The 16,083-nt window shown below is 36.0% G+C and overlaps 1 protein-coding gene across 1 annotated transcript in view; it reads right to left on the bottom strand.

Moving 5' to 3' along the window:
• Positions 1-374: 374 nt before the first annotated feature.
• The window catches only part of LOC115816312 (butyrophilin subfamily 3 member A1-like), a 38,272-nt gene continuing 22,563 nt past the window's right edge, over positions 375-16,083 (bottom strand). Inside the window, exons 2-4 of the mRNA XM_030779270.1 lie at positions 15,310-15,660; positions 14,928-15,203; positions 375-892 (exon numbers count right to left, since the gene is read on the bottom strand). Of these exons, the coding sequence (XP_030635130.1) occupies positions 375-892; positions 14,928-15,203; positions 15,310-15,660 (1,145 nt within the window). The remainder of the gene's footprint in view (positions 893-14,927; positions 15,204-15,309; positions 15,661-16,083) is intronic.

Below are 16,083 nucleotides of genomic sequence, written 5' to 3'. Positions count from 1 at the left end.
TTATATTAGTTAATTTTAGGTGTACAGAAAAACACTTTATGAGCTTTAATTTAGTTTTTTTTTAGTTTAGTTTATTGAATTTAGTTATCTTGACGGACTGTTACTACAGTAGTGTGTCCAGTGTCTGTGCATGTTAATTATATGCTATGTAATAACTGAAAGTTAAAGCATGTAATCATAGTTGGGAACATTATTCTGAGCAAGGATACATCCTTTTCTTTTAAAAGGGATTAAGTGAGTTAAGCAAGCCAATGAACATTGCACACTCTGTGTTATAATATTGTTCAGATCAAACATACATTTAAAAAAAAAAAGAATTTAGAGGTAAAATGAAATCATAAAACACACACAGCTCTTGTGGTTAAGGAGAAAACTCATCCAGTGTGATTGACAGGAGTGATAATCAGAGGATCCTGGTTAAAATTCCAGCTTTCACAGGGGTTGAAATATGGATAGAGTTTCTCCGGAAAAGACTTACAAATGAAAGTGTAAATAAGACAACTGGCCTCCACATCATAAAAAGAGACCAGACCATCTTCATAATCCACAAACACCCCCACCTTCTGGATCTCTGGCCTTAGGGAGAGCTGAACAGTGGGAGAATCTAGAGCCAAATATCTCCAGTTGGCACCTAGCTTCACAGTCCAGTATCCATTCTCAGGGCTCAGGGTAAGTTGTCCCTCCCCACCGATGGATTTTTTGGCCACTCCTAATTCCCACTCAGTTTTCCCACTGACCTGCACTTCATAGTAAAATCTCCCTGAGGAGAATCCCTCCTTTCCCAGGACACCAAGATTATAATTTAACTTCTCTTGTTTGTCAGGATGGGCTGTTTGTGTCTCTCCATCTTTCACTTGTTTCCCATCCTCAGACAGGATGAGTCTAGGATGAGCTGTATCAGGATCCAGAGTCACATCCACTGTGGAAAATAGAGAAAATGTAAAGAAATTAGTTGGTTAAACCGCTGCAGATTATGAAAATGAAGGTTGACAGCTGGCTGAATCACGCAGTGTTTGATTATAGCCCTCATTCCTCTGCTCTTTCTTATCTAGTGCTTCATTATTAGTGTTGATATCCTCCAAGGACAAGAGGTCATCTAGAGGTCATCTAAATCTAACTAAAATCAGTGTAATCCTGTCGGGTGCTTCTAAATATAGCTGTCCACGGAATCAGGCTGTATTTTGATCTGTATTTTCTCTTAACATTAACATTAACAAATGCTATCAAGCAATTTGGGATTAGATGGCATAAATATGGATATTGAATGTGCCAGAGAATTAGCCAGTACCAGGAGGGGGGGAATCCCTGGAAAATTATGGTAAAACTTTTACACTTTAAAGCCAAGCAGAGAACTTCTTGTTCTGCCAAGAAGTTAAAGGGCACAAACATCTACATAAATGAACACTTCTCAGAAGCTGTACAACTGAGGAGGAAAGAGTTGCTGCCCAAGCTGAAAGCCGCCCAAGAAAGAGGTGATAAAACCAGCCTGAAGTATGATAAGTTGGTTATCATGCCCAGGGGTGGACAAACTCAATCACAGGCTTAAAGCGCCCAAAGTCTAAAGTTTTCTTTTAAAAGGATTTGTGTTTTATTTTTAAGTGTTTATGCAGTTTTTGTTTGTTTTTTGTGTCCTAATGAGAAAACTACATCCTTGTCATTTAGTTTACCAAGGAAGGGATTAGCTCATTTAAATATATGCAGCCTCAGGAATAATGTTCATGAGATTACTAGGATTTGCTTCTCAAACAATATTCATGTTTTAACACTGTCAGAAATGCACATGGATACTACTTTTGATGATTCCGAGTTGGCTGTAGAAGGACATAGGTTATATAGAAGAGACAGGGACAAATACAGTGGTGGAGTTGCATTCTATGTTCAGGAGCACATTTCAGTTGTGCTATGGAAAGATATCACGAGTAATGATATTGTAATATGGCTACAGATTCACCTTCCACGCACATTGTAAGCCATCTCTAGTTGGGTGTTGTTATAGACCGCTCAGTTATAACGTGACATATTTGGATAAAATACATGAAAATCTGGATATAGTGACAGACGAAAGTAAATCTTTCTTGGTGACTTGAATGGTGACTGGTTTTCAAAAAATTGTCCATTACCTAAGAAGTTGATTTCTACAGCGGATGCTTGTAATCTTACCCAGGCTGTGACTCAACCCACGAGAATTTCCACAACCACTGGAGATGTTAATAATTCAGCCTGTATTGATCATATTTCCCCTAACATACAAGAGCTGTGTTCACAAGCAGTATCAGAGGCAGTGGGATGCAGTGACAATTATTTGATTGCTTTAACAAGAAATACTAAAACGCCCAAGTCTGGAGTTAGATTGTTTACCGCAGGTCATATAAAAGATTTAATGTTGACTCATCTGTTATGATGTTACTGATTTTCAGTGGTCTGGTGGTATGTCAGGAAAATGGTGTAAACACTGCTTCGAAAAATTTTCATGGACAAATTAGTGAGAGCGGTGGATGAGCATGCTCCACTTAGAAAAAGGTCTGTAAGGGGCAGTAGTGCACCATGGACTGATGATGAGTTGAGATTGCTAATGGTTACAAGGGACAAAGCCACGGTTACTGCTCTTATTTCAGGGTACTCTTTAGATAGAAGTTTTTATTGTTATCTGAGAAATAGGGTTACTAAGTTAAATTACATCAAAAAGAAAGTATATTTTAAGCAAGAAAATTCACAGCTCTGTAAATGACAGTAAAAATTATGGAAAACTTTGAATGAAATTATGTGTAGGAAATCACACAATTCTCAGAAGTATGTGGAATGTGCTGGTCAGTTCATTACCAGGCCATATGACGTAGGTAATTACTTTTAACAACTTCTTTATCAACAAAGTAGGCAGCTTAAGATCTCGTATGCAACTAGATGACATGCAACACTGTTAACAGTATTATGAGGGACAAAACATGTTGTTTTGTATTTGATAATGTTAAACAAGACACAGTTGAAAAGATGTTGTTCTCTCTCTCAGATGACAAACATTCTGATAACCTTGATAACCTTGACAGATTTTTTTTAAACTGCAGCTAAACAACTGTCCAAACCAATATGTCATATTTTCAATAGATGTCTACTTAATAGGACCTGTCCAGAGCTATGGAAAAAGTCTAAAATCATACCTTACCCAAAGATGGAAAAGCAAGTTTTACTGGTTCTAATTGTAGACCCATTAGTATACTCCCTGTGCATACTAAGATATTCAAGAAGATAATTTTTATTCAAATGTTAACTTATTTTAGTAGAAATGGACCACTTACAAAAGCACAGCATGCTTATAGACCAGGGCAGTCTACGAGCACATTAGTACACATGACTGATTAAAGGCTAACACACATGGATGATAGGAAACTACATCAGCTGGATTTTACAGCAGCTGGATTTTAAAAAGCTGGATTTTACAGCTGCTTTTGATGTAATTGACCACAATATTCTAATGGTATTCTAATAACAAACTGTATGATGAGAACTGTTCTTTATAGGGCTTCTTTTGCTTGGAATATGCTTCCAATCAACATCAGACAGACAAAAAACAGATTTTCTCTCAAAAAGTTTCTAAAACAAAATCTGATGAATCTTAGATAGATGTTATTGCGGTTATTATCGTTTCTGAACCTTGGATTATTTTTATTTCGTTTTGTTGCTGTATATTTATGACAATTTGTTCTGCTTTTCAGAGCAGATTTCTATGGTTGAGTGTTTCATATGTAGAGTAACTGTACTTATTTTTTGAGTTTGGCTTGTTTTGTCTTCTTTTTTGTTTTAGTTGTTTACTTGTTTTCAATACAGTACCATTTTTAATATTGTTTGTTTAAATTGACTGTTATTGCTGTCGAGTGGATCCCAGAAAGACCAGCGACCACTTTGTGGAAGCTAACGGTGATCCCAATAAAGAATAAAGAATCATTATTAGACACAGTTCCAAGTAAAGGATCAGTAAAATATTACTACATTATATAAACTCGCACAGCATTTATCATCACAGATAAACTCACCTCCATATTTTCTTCGTCTTACATCAAGCACTGTAAGGGAAGCAATTGATATTTACAATGTTATTACAGTATAGTTTCATGGTTGAACAAGGTGGTTCATTTAAACAAGACATGCAACTTAAACAAATTAGTCAGTGACATAATGCCATTTACATGTATACAGTGTTTTTAGAGAGTAACATAACTAGAGATCTAACATAATACAAAAAAGAAACAATCAAATAGCACTGATTGGGAGGTTTGCAAAAATTCACAAATGCACCATATACACTTGTGTGGAGACGACTGTGTCGAGAGCCATTATTACACATATGAAAACACTGAAACATATGTATAACATTGTGTGTGTGAACTGGCTGCGTAGTGAATTTACTCTCCAAAGTGTCATTTTAATCTGTAACAACACTCACATGTTTGCATCCTCTGAGACACTGAAAGAAAAAAGAAAATTTTATTTAACATATGTGGCCTCGAACACATCTCGCTGTGTCATTAGATGTTCAGCAAACACAGTACACAAAGAGGATCCCATCTACCTTAGTTCTTTCATATGTTACAAGATCTAAATAAAGTTAGAAGTCAGTGTCATGTGTCAGAATATAGTGATACAAGAAATACTCATACCTGGCTCACCAAAAGTTTACCATTATTGTTTACAAAAATAATGCTGCATCCACCGCATAGTACATACTTCAAGGACATATGCAAAACTGTTTCATATTGACCAATGACTATTCCACCCGAGATGCTTGGCCAATCTTGTGCCTAATGCAATGCCTAATGTAGTATAGTCTTGTGTCTTGTGCTAAATGCAATTTAGCTGTTAGAACCTAGCAACATTAAATGATGGTCATGTTTTGTTATTTAAAGTCTTCTAAGCATCACTGGACTGGAAGATCAGTGGTACCTAATTCAGTGTCTAAAGGACCACAGGTACTTCAGATTTCTGTGTGTATGACTGACTGACTGACTGACTGACTGACTGATTGATTGATTGATTGATTAATGCCCCCCCATTACTGAGAACAGCCAGGGGGCAGTTATTATCCATTACTACAGACACTTAGCAAAATAAGCCTGCAAATAAGAAATATTTTGCTTGTGCACTTTGTTTTCTGCACAAACATTTTTTCCTGATGTTCCAGCACCACATATATAACACTGTTGCTTAGCATATTAATTTGTTCCTGGGTAATTGTAACCAACCTAGACATCTTAGAGTTGCAAAACAAAACAAAACAAAAACAAACAAACAAACAAGCAAAAAAACAGTCACACTCACCTGCACGCATCTTCTGAGCAGCTAAAAGAAAAAGAAAAAAATGTTCCTCAGTTCAAGGAATGAAACCGAAAACTAGAAACTATTGATATTTCACTATGAACAAAAACGAAACCAGACTCTTCACATTTTTAATGTTCTGGAACAGAAACATTTATATGAAATAATGGTAAGCTATAATGTTATTTTTTAGTTCTCTTATTTATTACAACAAATCAAAATATTTTCTGCTTGCAATAACTTTGGTGCGGAGTTTACTTCCTGTCTACCTCTGAACCTCACTCTCTCGCGTCTTCAGACAGCGGACATAAATTTACCAGTGGCAGGCGGTGATATAGCATGAAAGTGAAATGCGGTGTGGTCTCCCTATTTGCAGCCAGAGGAAGTAAATATTATGCTATGCACCTTATAAATTATTATATAAATCATACCTTATTATATCATATTATATCATATTATTATAAATCATTTTCATCAGTGTTTGAGCCTACAATGGTACAAGTGTTTTGGCCATATAAGCTAATTGTTCATAAAGGTTGTAGCTACATAGCCTATTTCTGTTATTTATTTGCATAAGCTATTGTGCTATTGTTGTAGGCTACTGAGTAGCCTAAACATTTTAGCTGTTGTTTGACAATAAATAACCTGGCATAAACAACCCGTGTCTTCATTTGTGTATACAGAAAAAGCCTAATGCCCTACATGGAATGTTATTTACCAGTATTTCATTTGGTTCTAACTGGTTCAGGAACGATAATTTTAAGGTGGAAAGCAAAACTGCAAACATTAAAATACCGACTCTGCTCAGAACAAACCGGTTGAAAAAAAATCTGTTTAGAAGCCCTGCATATATCTTATTATTTAATAAGAACAAATTATTCAGTATTATTAATATTATCTACATTGAAATAATTATGTAATATTTTCAATGTGATCATTTTAAAAGCATGTAACGACCTCCTGATCACTCATCACCCCTTTCACCTATTTTCACTCTCTTACCCTCTGATTACCCCTCTATGTAACTCCTTCTGTTTAACTGGCCCGTTGCAAAGTCTACACTCTCCATGTGTTTACTAAGCCTGCTCTCTCAATATTCTAAAGCACTGCTTACAACTCGGTCCCCTGGTAACCCTGTACCTTTTACCAAGTGTTCTATGTGTTTGTATCCAGACTGAATCCTGTCCTTTTTTGATCCAGTTTGTATCACAAACTCCTTGTTATTAAAGATCACTTCAGTTAGTCCGCACTTGTGTCCTGCTCTGTGGTATTTACCTGACAAAGCAATCCATGATATTGCTTCACATACCAAAAAAAGTCTTTTTAATCATTTTCACACCGTACTGTATGCACTTGTTGAACAAAAATTAATTAAAAAGCATATAATGTTTGTCCTTAATATGTAGACCTCTTCCCTGCCTAATCTACATTATTTTCTGTGATGATAAACATTAGGTAATTAAGATCATTTTGTGATATTCTGTGTTAAATGATTGTAAAGTCATATATAAGCTATATAAGTGACTGTATAAAGTTAAATTATAAAGCTGTGCTTCAGGATGAGTCCTGCAGGAAATACAAGAGGTGTTTTTCTCTTAAAAGCACTGTTAGCTTTCTTAGAATACTCAGGGTTATTTATAAATCAATGACACTCAACACTCCATGTTCCTCTGCATTTGGGCCCCACATTGAGGCTTAATATCCTCCCCTTCTCTCTCTCTGTCTTTTTACCTGTCACCTTATTGCTGCATTTTACTGAAGGATTCCACAAATATTCACATTTTCTGACATGAAATGACAAACATGCATACCGCTATGCCCACCAGCACAGATCAGACTGTTTCTGTATCACTTAAAACTCAAACATTTTAAATTCTCATACTTCATGCCTACGATGAAAGCTCTATTTTTCCATTCATAATGGTATGACTTTAAATGATCATAGCTTGTTTATATTATATCAAGACATTAACTGCTTGTAATGGGAGACCCTGTTATCCAGATATCTCCTGTATTTGGGCAGAGATGTGACAAGGGACTAACAATTTCATCACTGTACTTAGCAAATTGCTGCTATAACCAGAACCTTCTCCTTCTTTACAACATTAGGACCATTCCTGACTATCCACACCCCATGCAGACTTCAGTGATCTCCAGAACAGCCTACTACAACTCCATCCTGGTCAGTAGGAGCTGCTGAAGCTCCCTTGTGATGTTGCTGCGTGGATATTGTATGACATGCCCAAATTCTCCTTCACCATATCTCCACTCAGATTTCTCCACAAGTATTCACTAGTCCTACAGTAATCCACTAAAAAACTAAAACAGTCATGACACTCTTCTCCACAAACTAACACTCTTTGACTGGATGTTTAGTCAAAATGGTCATCAGTTTGTATCAATAATAGAAATATCACTGGTTGATTTCAAAAGGAAGGTCTAAATTAGTTAGTCTTTCTGCAATATACTAGCTATGCAACCACACTGTTCACTCTTGTGACAAGTAAAAGCGAGACATCAGGTATCATACAGGAAATGACAATAACAATTAGAGAAGTATACTCACCTTCATTCACTTCTTCCATTTTTTTCTTCTCATACTCTGTGAAGAGATTTACTGAGTGTTAACTTTATTATTAATGAGACTTGAAAATGCCTATTCTATCCGCACTTCACTCCCACCTCTCCCTATTAATTTTTTACATTATGTCTAAATCCAATAGGCTATTCTCTACCTGAAAACACCAAACCCTAGGATACTACATATGTGTACCACTGTTATTGGTGTCTTTAAGTATCTATTGCTACACAAGTGCAATCAGTCACAATAACTTTTAAAAATGACTCACCTGCATGTATCTTCTGAGTAGCTGAGGGAAAAAGAAAAATGTTTATCAATTATTAAATAGTTATTATTACATAGATTATTATTGTACTGTATATACTATGACTGATATTAATCAAGTTCACCTAATTATAATACATTCTTGTAAACCTACATAATCACTTTAAAAGCAACGCATGAAATTGCTTCAAATGCCATCTACAAACATTTTTATCATATTCTCACACACGTACGAACGAAACGTATTTGTCACGTCTTTGTCTCCTCCTTTCTCTGGTCAGGCCTATCAGATCTCAGATTCTCTGGATATAAGTCTATAAAGGCTAATGTTTTATGTTGCTATTTGAGGCCTGAGACATGTGGGAGCGGAGTAGAGTGCAGGCAAACCACGGTAGGTTGGAGAGCAGTTTCGTCTAGCATTTGACATCTAGCCATAACCAATACTGTCTTTAGTAGCCTGTTCATATCACCTAATCTTTAATAACAAGAGATTCTGGCCAAATGTATTTAATGACAGGAAAAAACTGAGTGCACACAGAGCCACAATAAACTTTGTCACCTGTAAGTTGATGATAACTTAATGCAATACACTTACTGCCTCAGATGCCACCGTTCTGATCAATGACGGACAAAACACGCATCTCAACATTCGCTGGTCAAAGACCTCGTAACTCCATTTGAGCTTGATTTTGATAAAATATTGATAATACAATGACACATGCAAGTATCAGACCATATATAAAGATGCAACACTAACTCTGACGACGCGGTGTTCAATTATTTTAAAAGCACAGGGTTTTCTTAATTTCCTGAAAAGTAACGGTTTTGGACATAGAAGGTTTCCAGCCGCCAGTGACGATACAGTTTTAACAAATGTAAACACTCCATAATTAAAGTGAGTTGACGAACATTTTAGGGGGGCAAATCCCCCCCACCCCCCAAATGTCGCATATATATATTCAAGAGAAAAGTCTCTCAATTATTAGAGTGTTCTTGAGTGTGTATTACTTGCCAAGTATCCTGTTTGTGATTTATGGATCGCCATCATATATCTGTTCCTGGTCTCGACCTTTTGCCTGTTTCCTGACTAGGATTTGGATAACAATTCATTAAAGTAAGATTGCTAAGCACATACATCCAGCCCCAAAGAATTTATGTTACAACACAGATCTTGTTTTGCTTGTCCATAATGTTTTAATACATATTAGGTAACTCCTCATAGAGGGAGATCCTGTCATCCAGTTCAGTTTGTCATGTTAATGGTTAAGATAAATAACATGGCAAATTAAATGCTAAGAATTAATGGTTCATAGTGAATATTAGGCTGAGTACTAATATCACTCAGTTATAACCACAACCTTATCTAAAAATCTGAACCCAGTTAAGTTACAGTTATTCTGAAAATTCTAGTTTATAGTTCATTGTTCTGAACACTGAACCTAGAAAATGTTCAAACAACTCTTAATCAGCATTAACACATATTAAATAATACCAATAAAGTGACAAGTACAATAAAACCCTTCGAATTCAATAAACAAGTTACTGCATCACAACATAGGATAGAAAAATAAATGTTAACATTAACTACAAGAAATAAATTCAAACGGTAAAGAGATTCTATCATCGAATAAAACAGACTTTAAATGGAACCAAGGCACACTTGCTAAATACGCACCCTCAGCAACATCTAAACTCCAAACAGATGAACTAACAAGCAAGTAACAGATAGAGACAACAACCTCGCAACCTTCAATATATCTGAATGAAACAACTTTACCCATGTATGAATTATTACTCACAAAGAGGCATGTTTAACCAAAAGAAGCTATATAAGTGTTCTAGTGGAATTACCTGCACTAATTCTAAAGAGAGAAGGAGAGGAGGTACAGCCCAGCCACTATATAGTGAGCAAAAATTATTAGAGAGTCACCAATAGGTGTTTGGTTTGGAGGTGGACCAGGGCTTTTGCGTTGTGGATCTGTAGGGATGAGGAGGAGGGGGCAAATTGAGGACAGTCCTGGGACTGTCCTTTTGAATGCACTTTCTGGCTAACTGACAACAAGGTATCTGGTCTTTATAAAAAGGGATGCAATGCCTTCTTGTGGGAGTGAAGAGGTACTCCTCAAGGTTTGGATAGTGTTAAACAGTACTCAGTCTTTAAAGTATTTTAAATAACCTTTTCTAACTGAGAAATCATCTAATAACATCATCTTCATGGTTTGCATGACATTCTACGCTTTTTAGATATATCAAATATGTTTACTCTTGCAATATGAATTCATTTAAAACTGCCGAAGACATTACTTAATCGGTCATAACCACATCACAAAGCCACGTAACACATAAATCACTGTGGGATTTCTTCAGAGTTAATCATAATCATTTTAATTATTTTACAATGACTAATAGTTTTTTTTTATTGTATATGGTCAGCACATGAGTGGAGGAATCTGGATTCAAATGGTGACACTGACTGAGTTATGAAGCTATGAGCTGAGCTATCATAGCTCTTATCAAGCTGTGGCCAAATCTTGTGGTCAGTGCTATGACCACTCATTCCATGCAGTTTTTGTTGAGCATGATGGGCATTTCTGGCTATTGTAAATTATTCTCTGAACATGTGTTTCACACTGGAGCCGTACCAAGAAAGAGAGAGAGAGAGAGAGAGAGAGAAAGGTGGGATATGGAGATTTTGGGAGTCTATGCATTTTTCAGATTCACAATTAATGAAACATGTATTGGCCCATGTATTGCAAAGTGAAAAGTTTGTCCTGGAATTGTCACCGACAGGTTGTTTCTGGTAGAGATGTAACAGGAGAGTGACAGCATTATCACTGCAGCTGCGGTGCAGTGACAGCTTATCCACCTGTCACAAAGCTTTCACTCTCATGAAGGGGCCACCTGCATTGAAAACTCAGGAGTTTAATGACTGCAAAGCCCTGATCATGTTGCTGGCTAAGTAAGGCATCCTGAATCCTTGGTTTATTTCCAGGGTTGCAGACCCATAAAAATTCCTTTCGATGGTAAAGGGGAGCATGTTTTCATCCTACTGACCAGCTGAATGGTAGCAATATCCTTTTACTACTATATGATCAAAACATATCTTGTATATGACACTGGACTACACTAGAGCCAATGTTTGTCATACTCATGTGTTCAACAGGCATTTAAACTCTGATAAAGTGAATTTAACTGAAAGTCATTTTGGATAAGCTTCATTAATAAATGTAAAGCAGATCATTAAAGTTACCAAATTTTCTGACTTTTCTACTAAAAATGATTACATTTTTTTGTTGTTGATGCTTTTGTTGTTCTATTCTGTGTTCAAACAGAATTGAATAGATGTTTTATCTCTAGACAAATCTCAGTATTTGACACTCTTATCTCTTCCCTTGTTTTATGGATGTGTTCAATTTCAAATAAATATCTTCAATTGCGATAAATGTGCATCTGTTGGAGATCTGCTTGGCTGCTGAATCAGAAACCGTTTTTGATAAGACACTGAACATCACTGAGCAATAAACTGGCTCAATTTAAACATGGCCTACAGTTTGATGAATAGACAACACTAATGCATGGTGAAAGATGTTGAGTGAGTCCATCTGTAACAGTCTAGCTGTCAGGGCTGTGATCAGTTCAGATCACATTAAACAAAGAAACGTTCTCTAGTGACTCAATGTCCCCTTGACTGAACGAAGTTGAATTCTATCACCTTTACTGAACTTTGTAGAGGGATGAAAGCAAAGTAATCTCTTGAACCACACACTTGCTTTCCTGATGTTGAGTACAGACTATCCCCTGTTCATAAAATGATGTCATATGATAAAACTACATCTGTAAAACACAACTAAAAGCTCCCTCTTGCTTTCTCATTCTCTCTGTCTTTCTTACAACAGTTGTGAGGGTAATACATGTCTTTTGTATGTGGTTAGTGCAGTTCAACTCTTGAATTTTAAGTGACATTGTACTGACTTAGTAAACTATAAATAGAATAGCTAATTGAATTAAAGGAAACAGAATTAAACTCAGTGAAGTTAACTTCTTAACTTCCAATGTCTCTGCAGTTCAAAAGGGCTTCAACAGGATACAGACTATCCAAGTATTAAACTTCAAACGTTTTGTACATTAAACATAAAATATTCTGTTGTATGCATACACAATGTAATGTATAACATAAGGTTGCAAATATAATGTTTTACAGAACTGAAACTTCATTTTCAGAAGATTTTTTTTAATGAATAATAAGACTTGCTTGTAAATTTCAGTCACAAGTCTTAAAAAGGAAGCTAATCAAATTCATAGATGATGGCTTTGGAGTATGTGTTTATCACCCTTACTATAACATTATAGAGGAGAAAATATTATTGGCTATTTTTAAGCATGATTATTATAGATATTGCAATTATGATCAAAATACAAACCACTGTGATAATTATTCTGTATCAGAACTGAAATTTACAGAGAGAAATTCACTCTCTGTCATTCAAATTCAAGGTCTGCATCCTGTGTGGTCAATTTAAGTCAAACTGGTGAAAAGAAAAAGAGTCCAAACCAAAATTTTAAACAGAGCGCAACCCAGCTAACCATGCAGTTTATAGTTTCTTTTGAACAGTAAGAAGATCAAAGACTTACCTTCGCGCAGGTCTTGTGTTGCTGTAAAAGATAATAAGTCTCAGTTAGCACGCCTTTTCTCTTATGCTTTTAAATGTTATTTTGAAATCAGTATATATATATATATATCAGGTCATATCATCAGTCCCTGTCAAATGTATGTAAAACGATATGCAATTTCTCTAACAGGCAAAATACAAACCACAATTTACAAATTCATAAATATTCATGTTTTAATGACTTAGTCATGGTGAATTATTTCAAATGAGTGATTCAAAGAAATCTATCAATTTCATGTGGTGTTATTGTTAAACGGTTATTCTAATGTGTCAGTGGTAGGAAAACTGTCTCTCAGGGTGGGTAATTGTGTGAAAGGTGGCAGTCACGTTTTTGATCCGTTATGGAATGCTCTCACATGAAAATGAAGTACTTTGACCTTTGATTGCTACACATTTCTTTTCACTAAATAATACAGTTTCTGTTTGAACAAACGTTCATGTGGGATCATGTAAATACAACATCTAAGTTATGACTACGGACATCTTGTTTATTCACCTAACCAACCACAAACACCATTATTGTTGGAGCCTGTTGTTTGCAATTGGACTGGAAAGAATTTGTTCTGAGGCTTGTGTCAATGCTGTTTTAGAGTTTGTGCAGATACTAGACTGCTGAAATTAAGAATATGATGTTTATTATTTATCAGCAGAATTCAAGCTGATGTACAGAGGCTTATATAATTTGTAGGTTTTCTGGAGAACCAGTTCAGTTGAAAGCATGGGTAGGGGTTAAGCGGTCCCTATGTTCACAGTCAGATCAGTTCATGTATTTTGCTTTAAATATTGGATATACGGTATATGAAGTACTTCATAATTAGACATGAAGGCAGCTACGCTGTGTTTAGATTGTTGTTTTAGTGGTCTCTCTCAACAACATATTTTACTACTTTTTAGAAGGGGGATAATATGTCAATATGGGTGATGAACTCCTTGTGGCTGTGGCTGTCTTGGCAGCCCCAGATAACCAGTCAAACTAATAATTTAACTCAGACATATTTTCAAATAGTGGTTGTGTTAAACTGTGATTACAAAGCAGGAATTTCAAATGTTTTTTAAAAGAGATTCACCTTTTCGTCTTTCTTGTCTCATTCTTCTCTCATTCTTCGAGTGCTCTGAGGACAGACGAGAACACAACAATAAACCTTATCTGACATCAAACAGATTCTAACGATTTTATCAGTGCCTACTGTTTATCTGTATTAAATTTTTGGTTAAATTTATATCTTCACTGGTTAGCGAGTCTTTCTTTATTTGTCAGTCTGACAATCTAAAAGCACTGAGTGGATGGATCAAGACTATAATTACAAGTGTATCCACTGGACATCTATGAGAGAAGAAAACAGCTTCTCTTCACTGAGGTACTAAGTGACAGAAATTTGATTTCCACTTCATCTATAATTACCTTTCATTCTGCGAACAGAGAGAAAAAGTCCAATTAATCCAATGACTGTGACCAAAACTGCAATTGTTATGCAAATAACAGCAGTTATCCAGGTATGAAAAATGCTCTCTGAAACACAGAGACAAAATGGAAAAAATATTATTCAAAAAAGAGAGAAAGAAAAACAAAATAAACCAATAAACAAATAAATAAATAAATACAAAAAAGCAGACATGGGTTCAGAGTACAAATGTCACACCCTGCTCCTTCCTGTCCCTCTCTGCTCCTCTCTGTTTCCTCTGCTTGTCTCATGTTCCCTCTCTAGTGGACAGTGTTGGTTCAAGTCTCTGTTTACTTCCTGGTTTCTTGGTTGAGTCTTGTTTTGATTAAGTTGTTACTTCTTGTTTTTTTGGTTTAGTCCTGTTAGTTGAGTTATTGACTCCACCTGTTTTCAATTAGTTTTACATTTAGCTTTGCATAAATACTCCTTGGTTTCCCCTGTCTTGTTGTCTGCCTTTGTTTGGGATTACCCTGTGTTGCACTTGGTTTACGCTGTCTACCTGAAAATCTGCAGACTATGATCCATAAGTTCTTTGAAGCCCTTTTTGTTATGTTTAATCTTAATAAAGTAAAACCTGACCTGCAAATGCATCCAGTCTCTCTGAGCAAGTGTGACGACAAAACAATTCTTATCTGTACTGTGCTTGAATATTGAGTTACTCACTTGATATAACAATCTCTGCCTCCTTCATATGATCTCTCAGCATTACTCTGCAGGAGAATCTGTTGATGTTACTGTCCTGTACAGTGACACGTTTTTTAACATGGAATCCTTCTGGGTCTCTGAGTGTCTCTGTATCTTCAGCAGGGAGAAATTTTTTATCATTGTCCAGCCACACAACTTCAGGTTCGGGGCACCAGTTATTTGATTCACACAGTAGACTGACCCCTTTACCAATACTGTAGCTCTCCATAGAGATCACTGGCTGGGTTCCCACAGCTGTTAAAAGCAGTGATTGCAAACATAAAACATGCTTTAAAAGATGAAAAATGACAAACAATACTGAGCAACATTAATTATGTTTTGAAATAAACATGACTGCTACCTTCAACATTGACTTGAATAGTAATATCATCAGACCAGTCTTCTGTTTGAATATAACATTTGTATTCTCCTTCATCAGAGACTTTCACTCTGGAGAGTTTTAATGAAGTGTTGCCTTTCTGTAGTTCCTCTTTAAACAGTGATGTCCTCCCTTTGTAAGACTGAATCTGCTTTTTGTTATTGTCGACACCATTTTCATATAAATGCACCAGTGAGTCTGATGTATGGAGTCTAAACCACTCCACTGTCATATCCATAGCACTGATGCTGGGTTTGAGAGAACAGGGCAGAATCACATCTTCACCAGGCCTAACAACAAGAGGACCATCCAGACCAACAACCTGAAACTGATCTGGAATCAGACACGCAGAGTTGAAAAATACATTCTTCATTCAAACTAATGAGACAATGAGAAAGTATAACTTGTATAAAACACAGTCATGTCCTTGGTTGGCATGTCAAGTCCACTCGTAGTCTTATTAGATGTAGATACAACTTGCACACAATCACACCAAGGTGTAAAAATTCAAATGATGGTTTACCTGATCTGGACACTGTAACGCAGTGAAGGCAGAGAAAGACTACAAGTAGTGACTTCATTCCTGAAATAAGCAGATCCTTAAATGAGCAACTGAATGCACAAGTTACGAAATTAACACAAACCAACTTCAAGAACCACATCTGTTAAAAAAAAAGTCAAACACCACTACACTACTATTAATACTACAAATTATTAGAGAACACAAGTACACCCTTTTCTCCAATACTGTTGCCA

The sequence above is a fragment of the Chanos chanos genome, chromosome 7 (assembly GCF_902362185.1).
Source record: "Chanos chanos chromosome 7, fChaCha1.1, whole genome shotgun sequence".
Taxonomy (NCBI): domain Eukaryota; kingdom Metazoa; phylum Chordata; class Actinopteri; order Gonorynchiformes; family Chanidae; genus Chanos; species Chanos chanos.
Note: the sequence above shows the minus strand (reverse complement) of the source record. Positions and strands in the feature narration are given on the sequence as shown.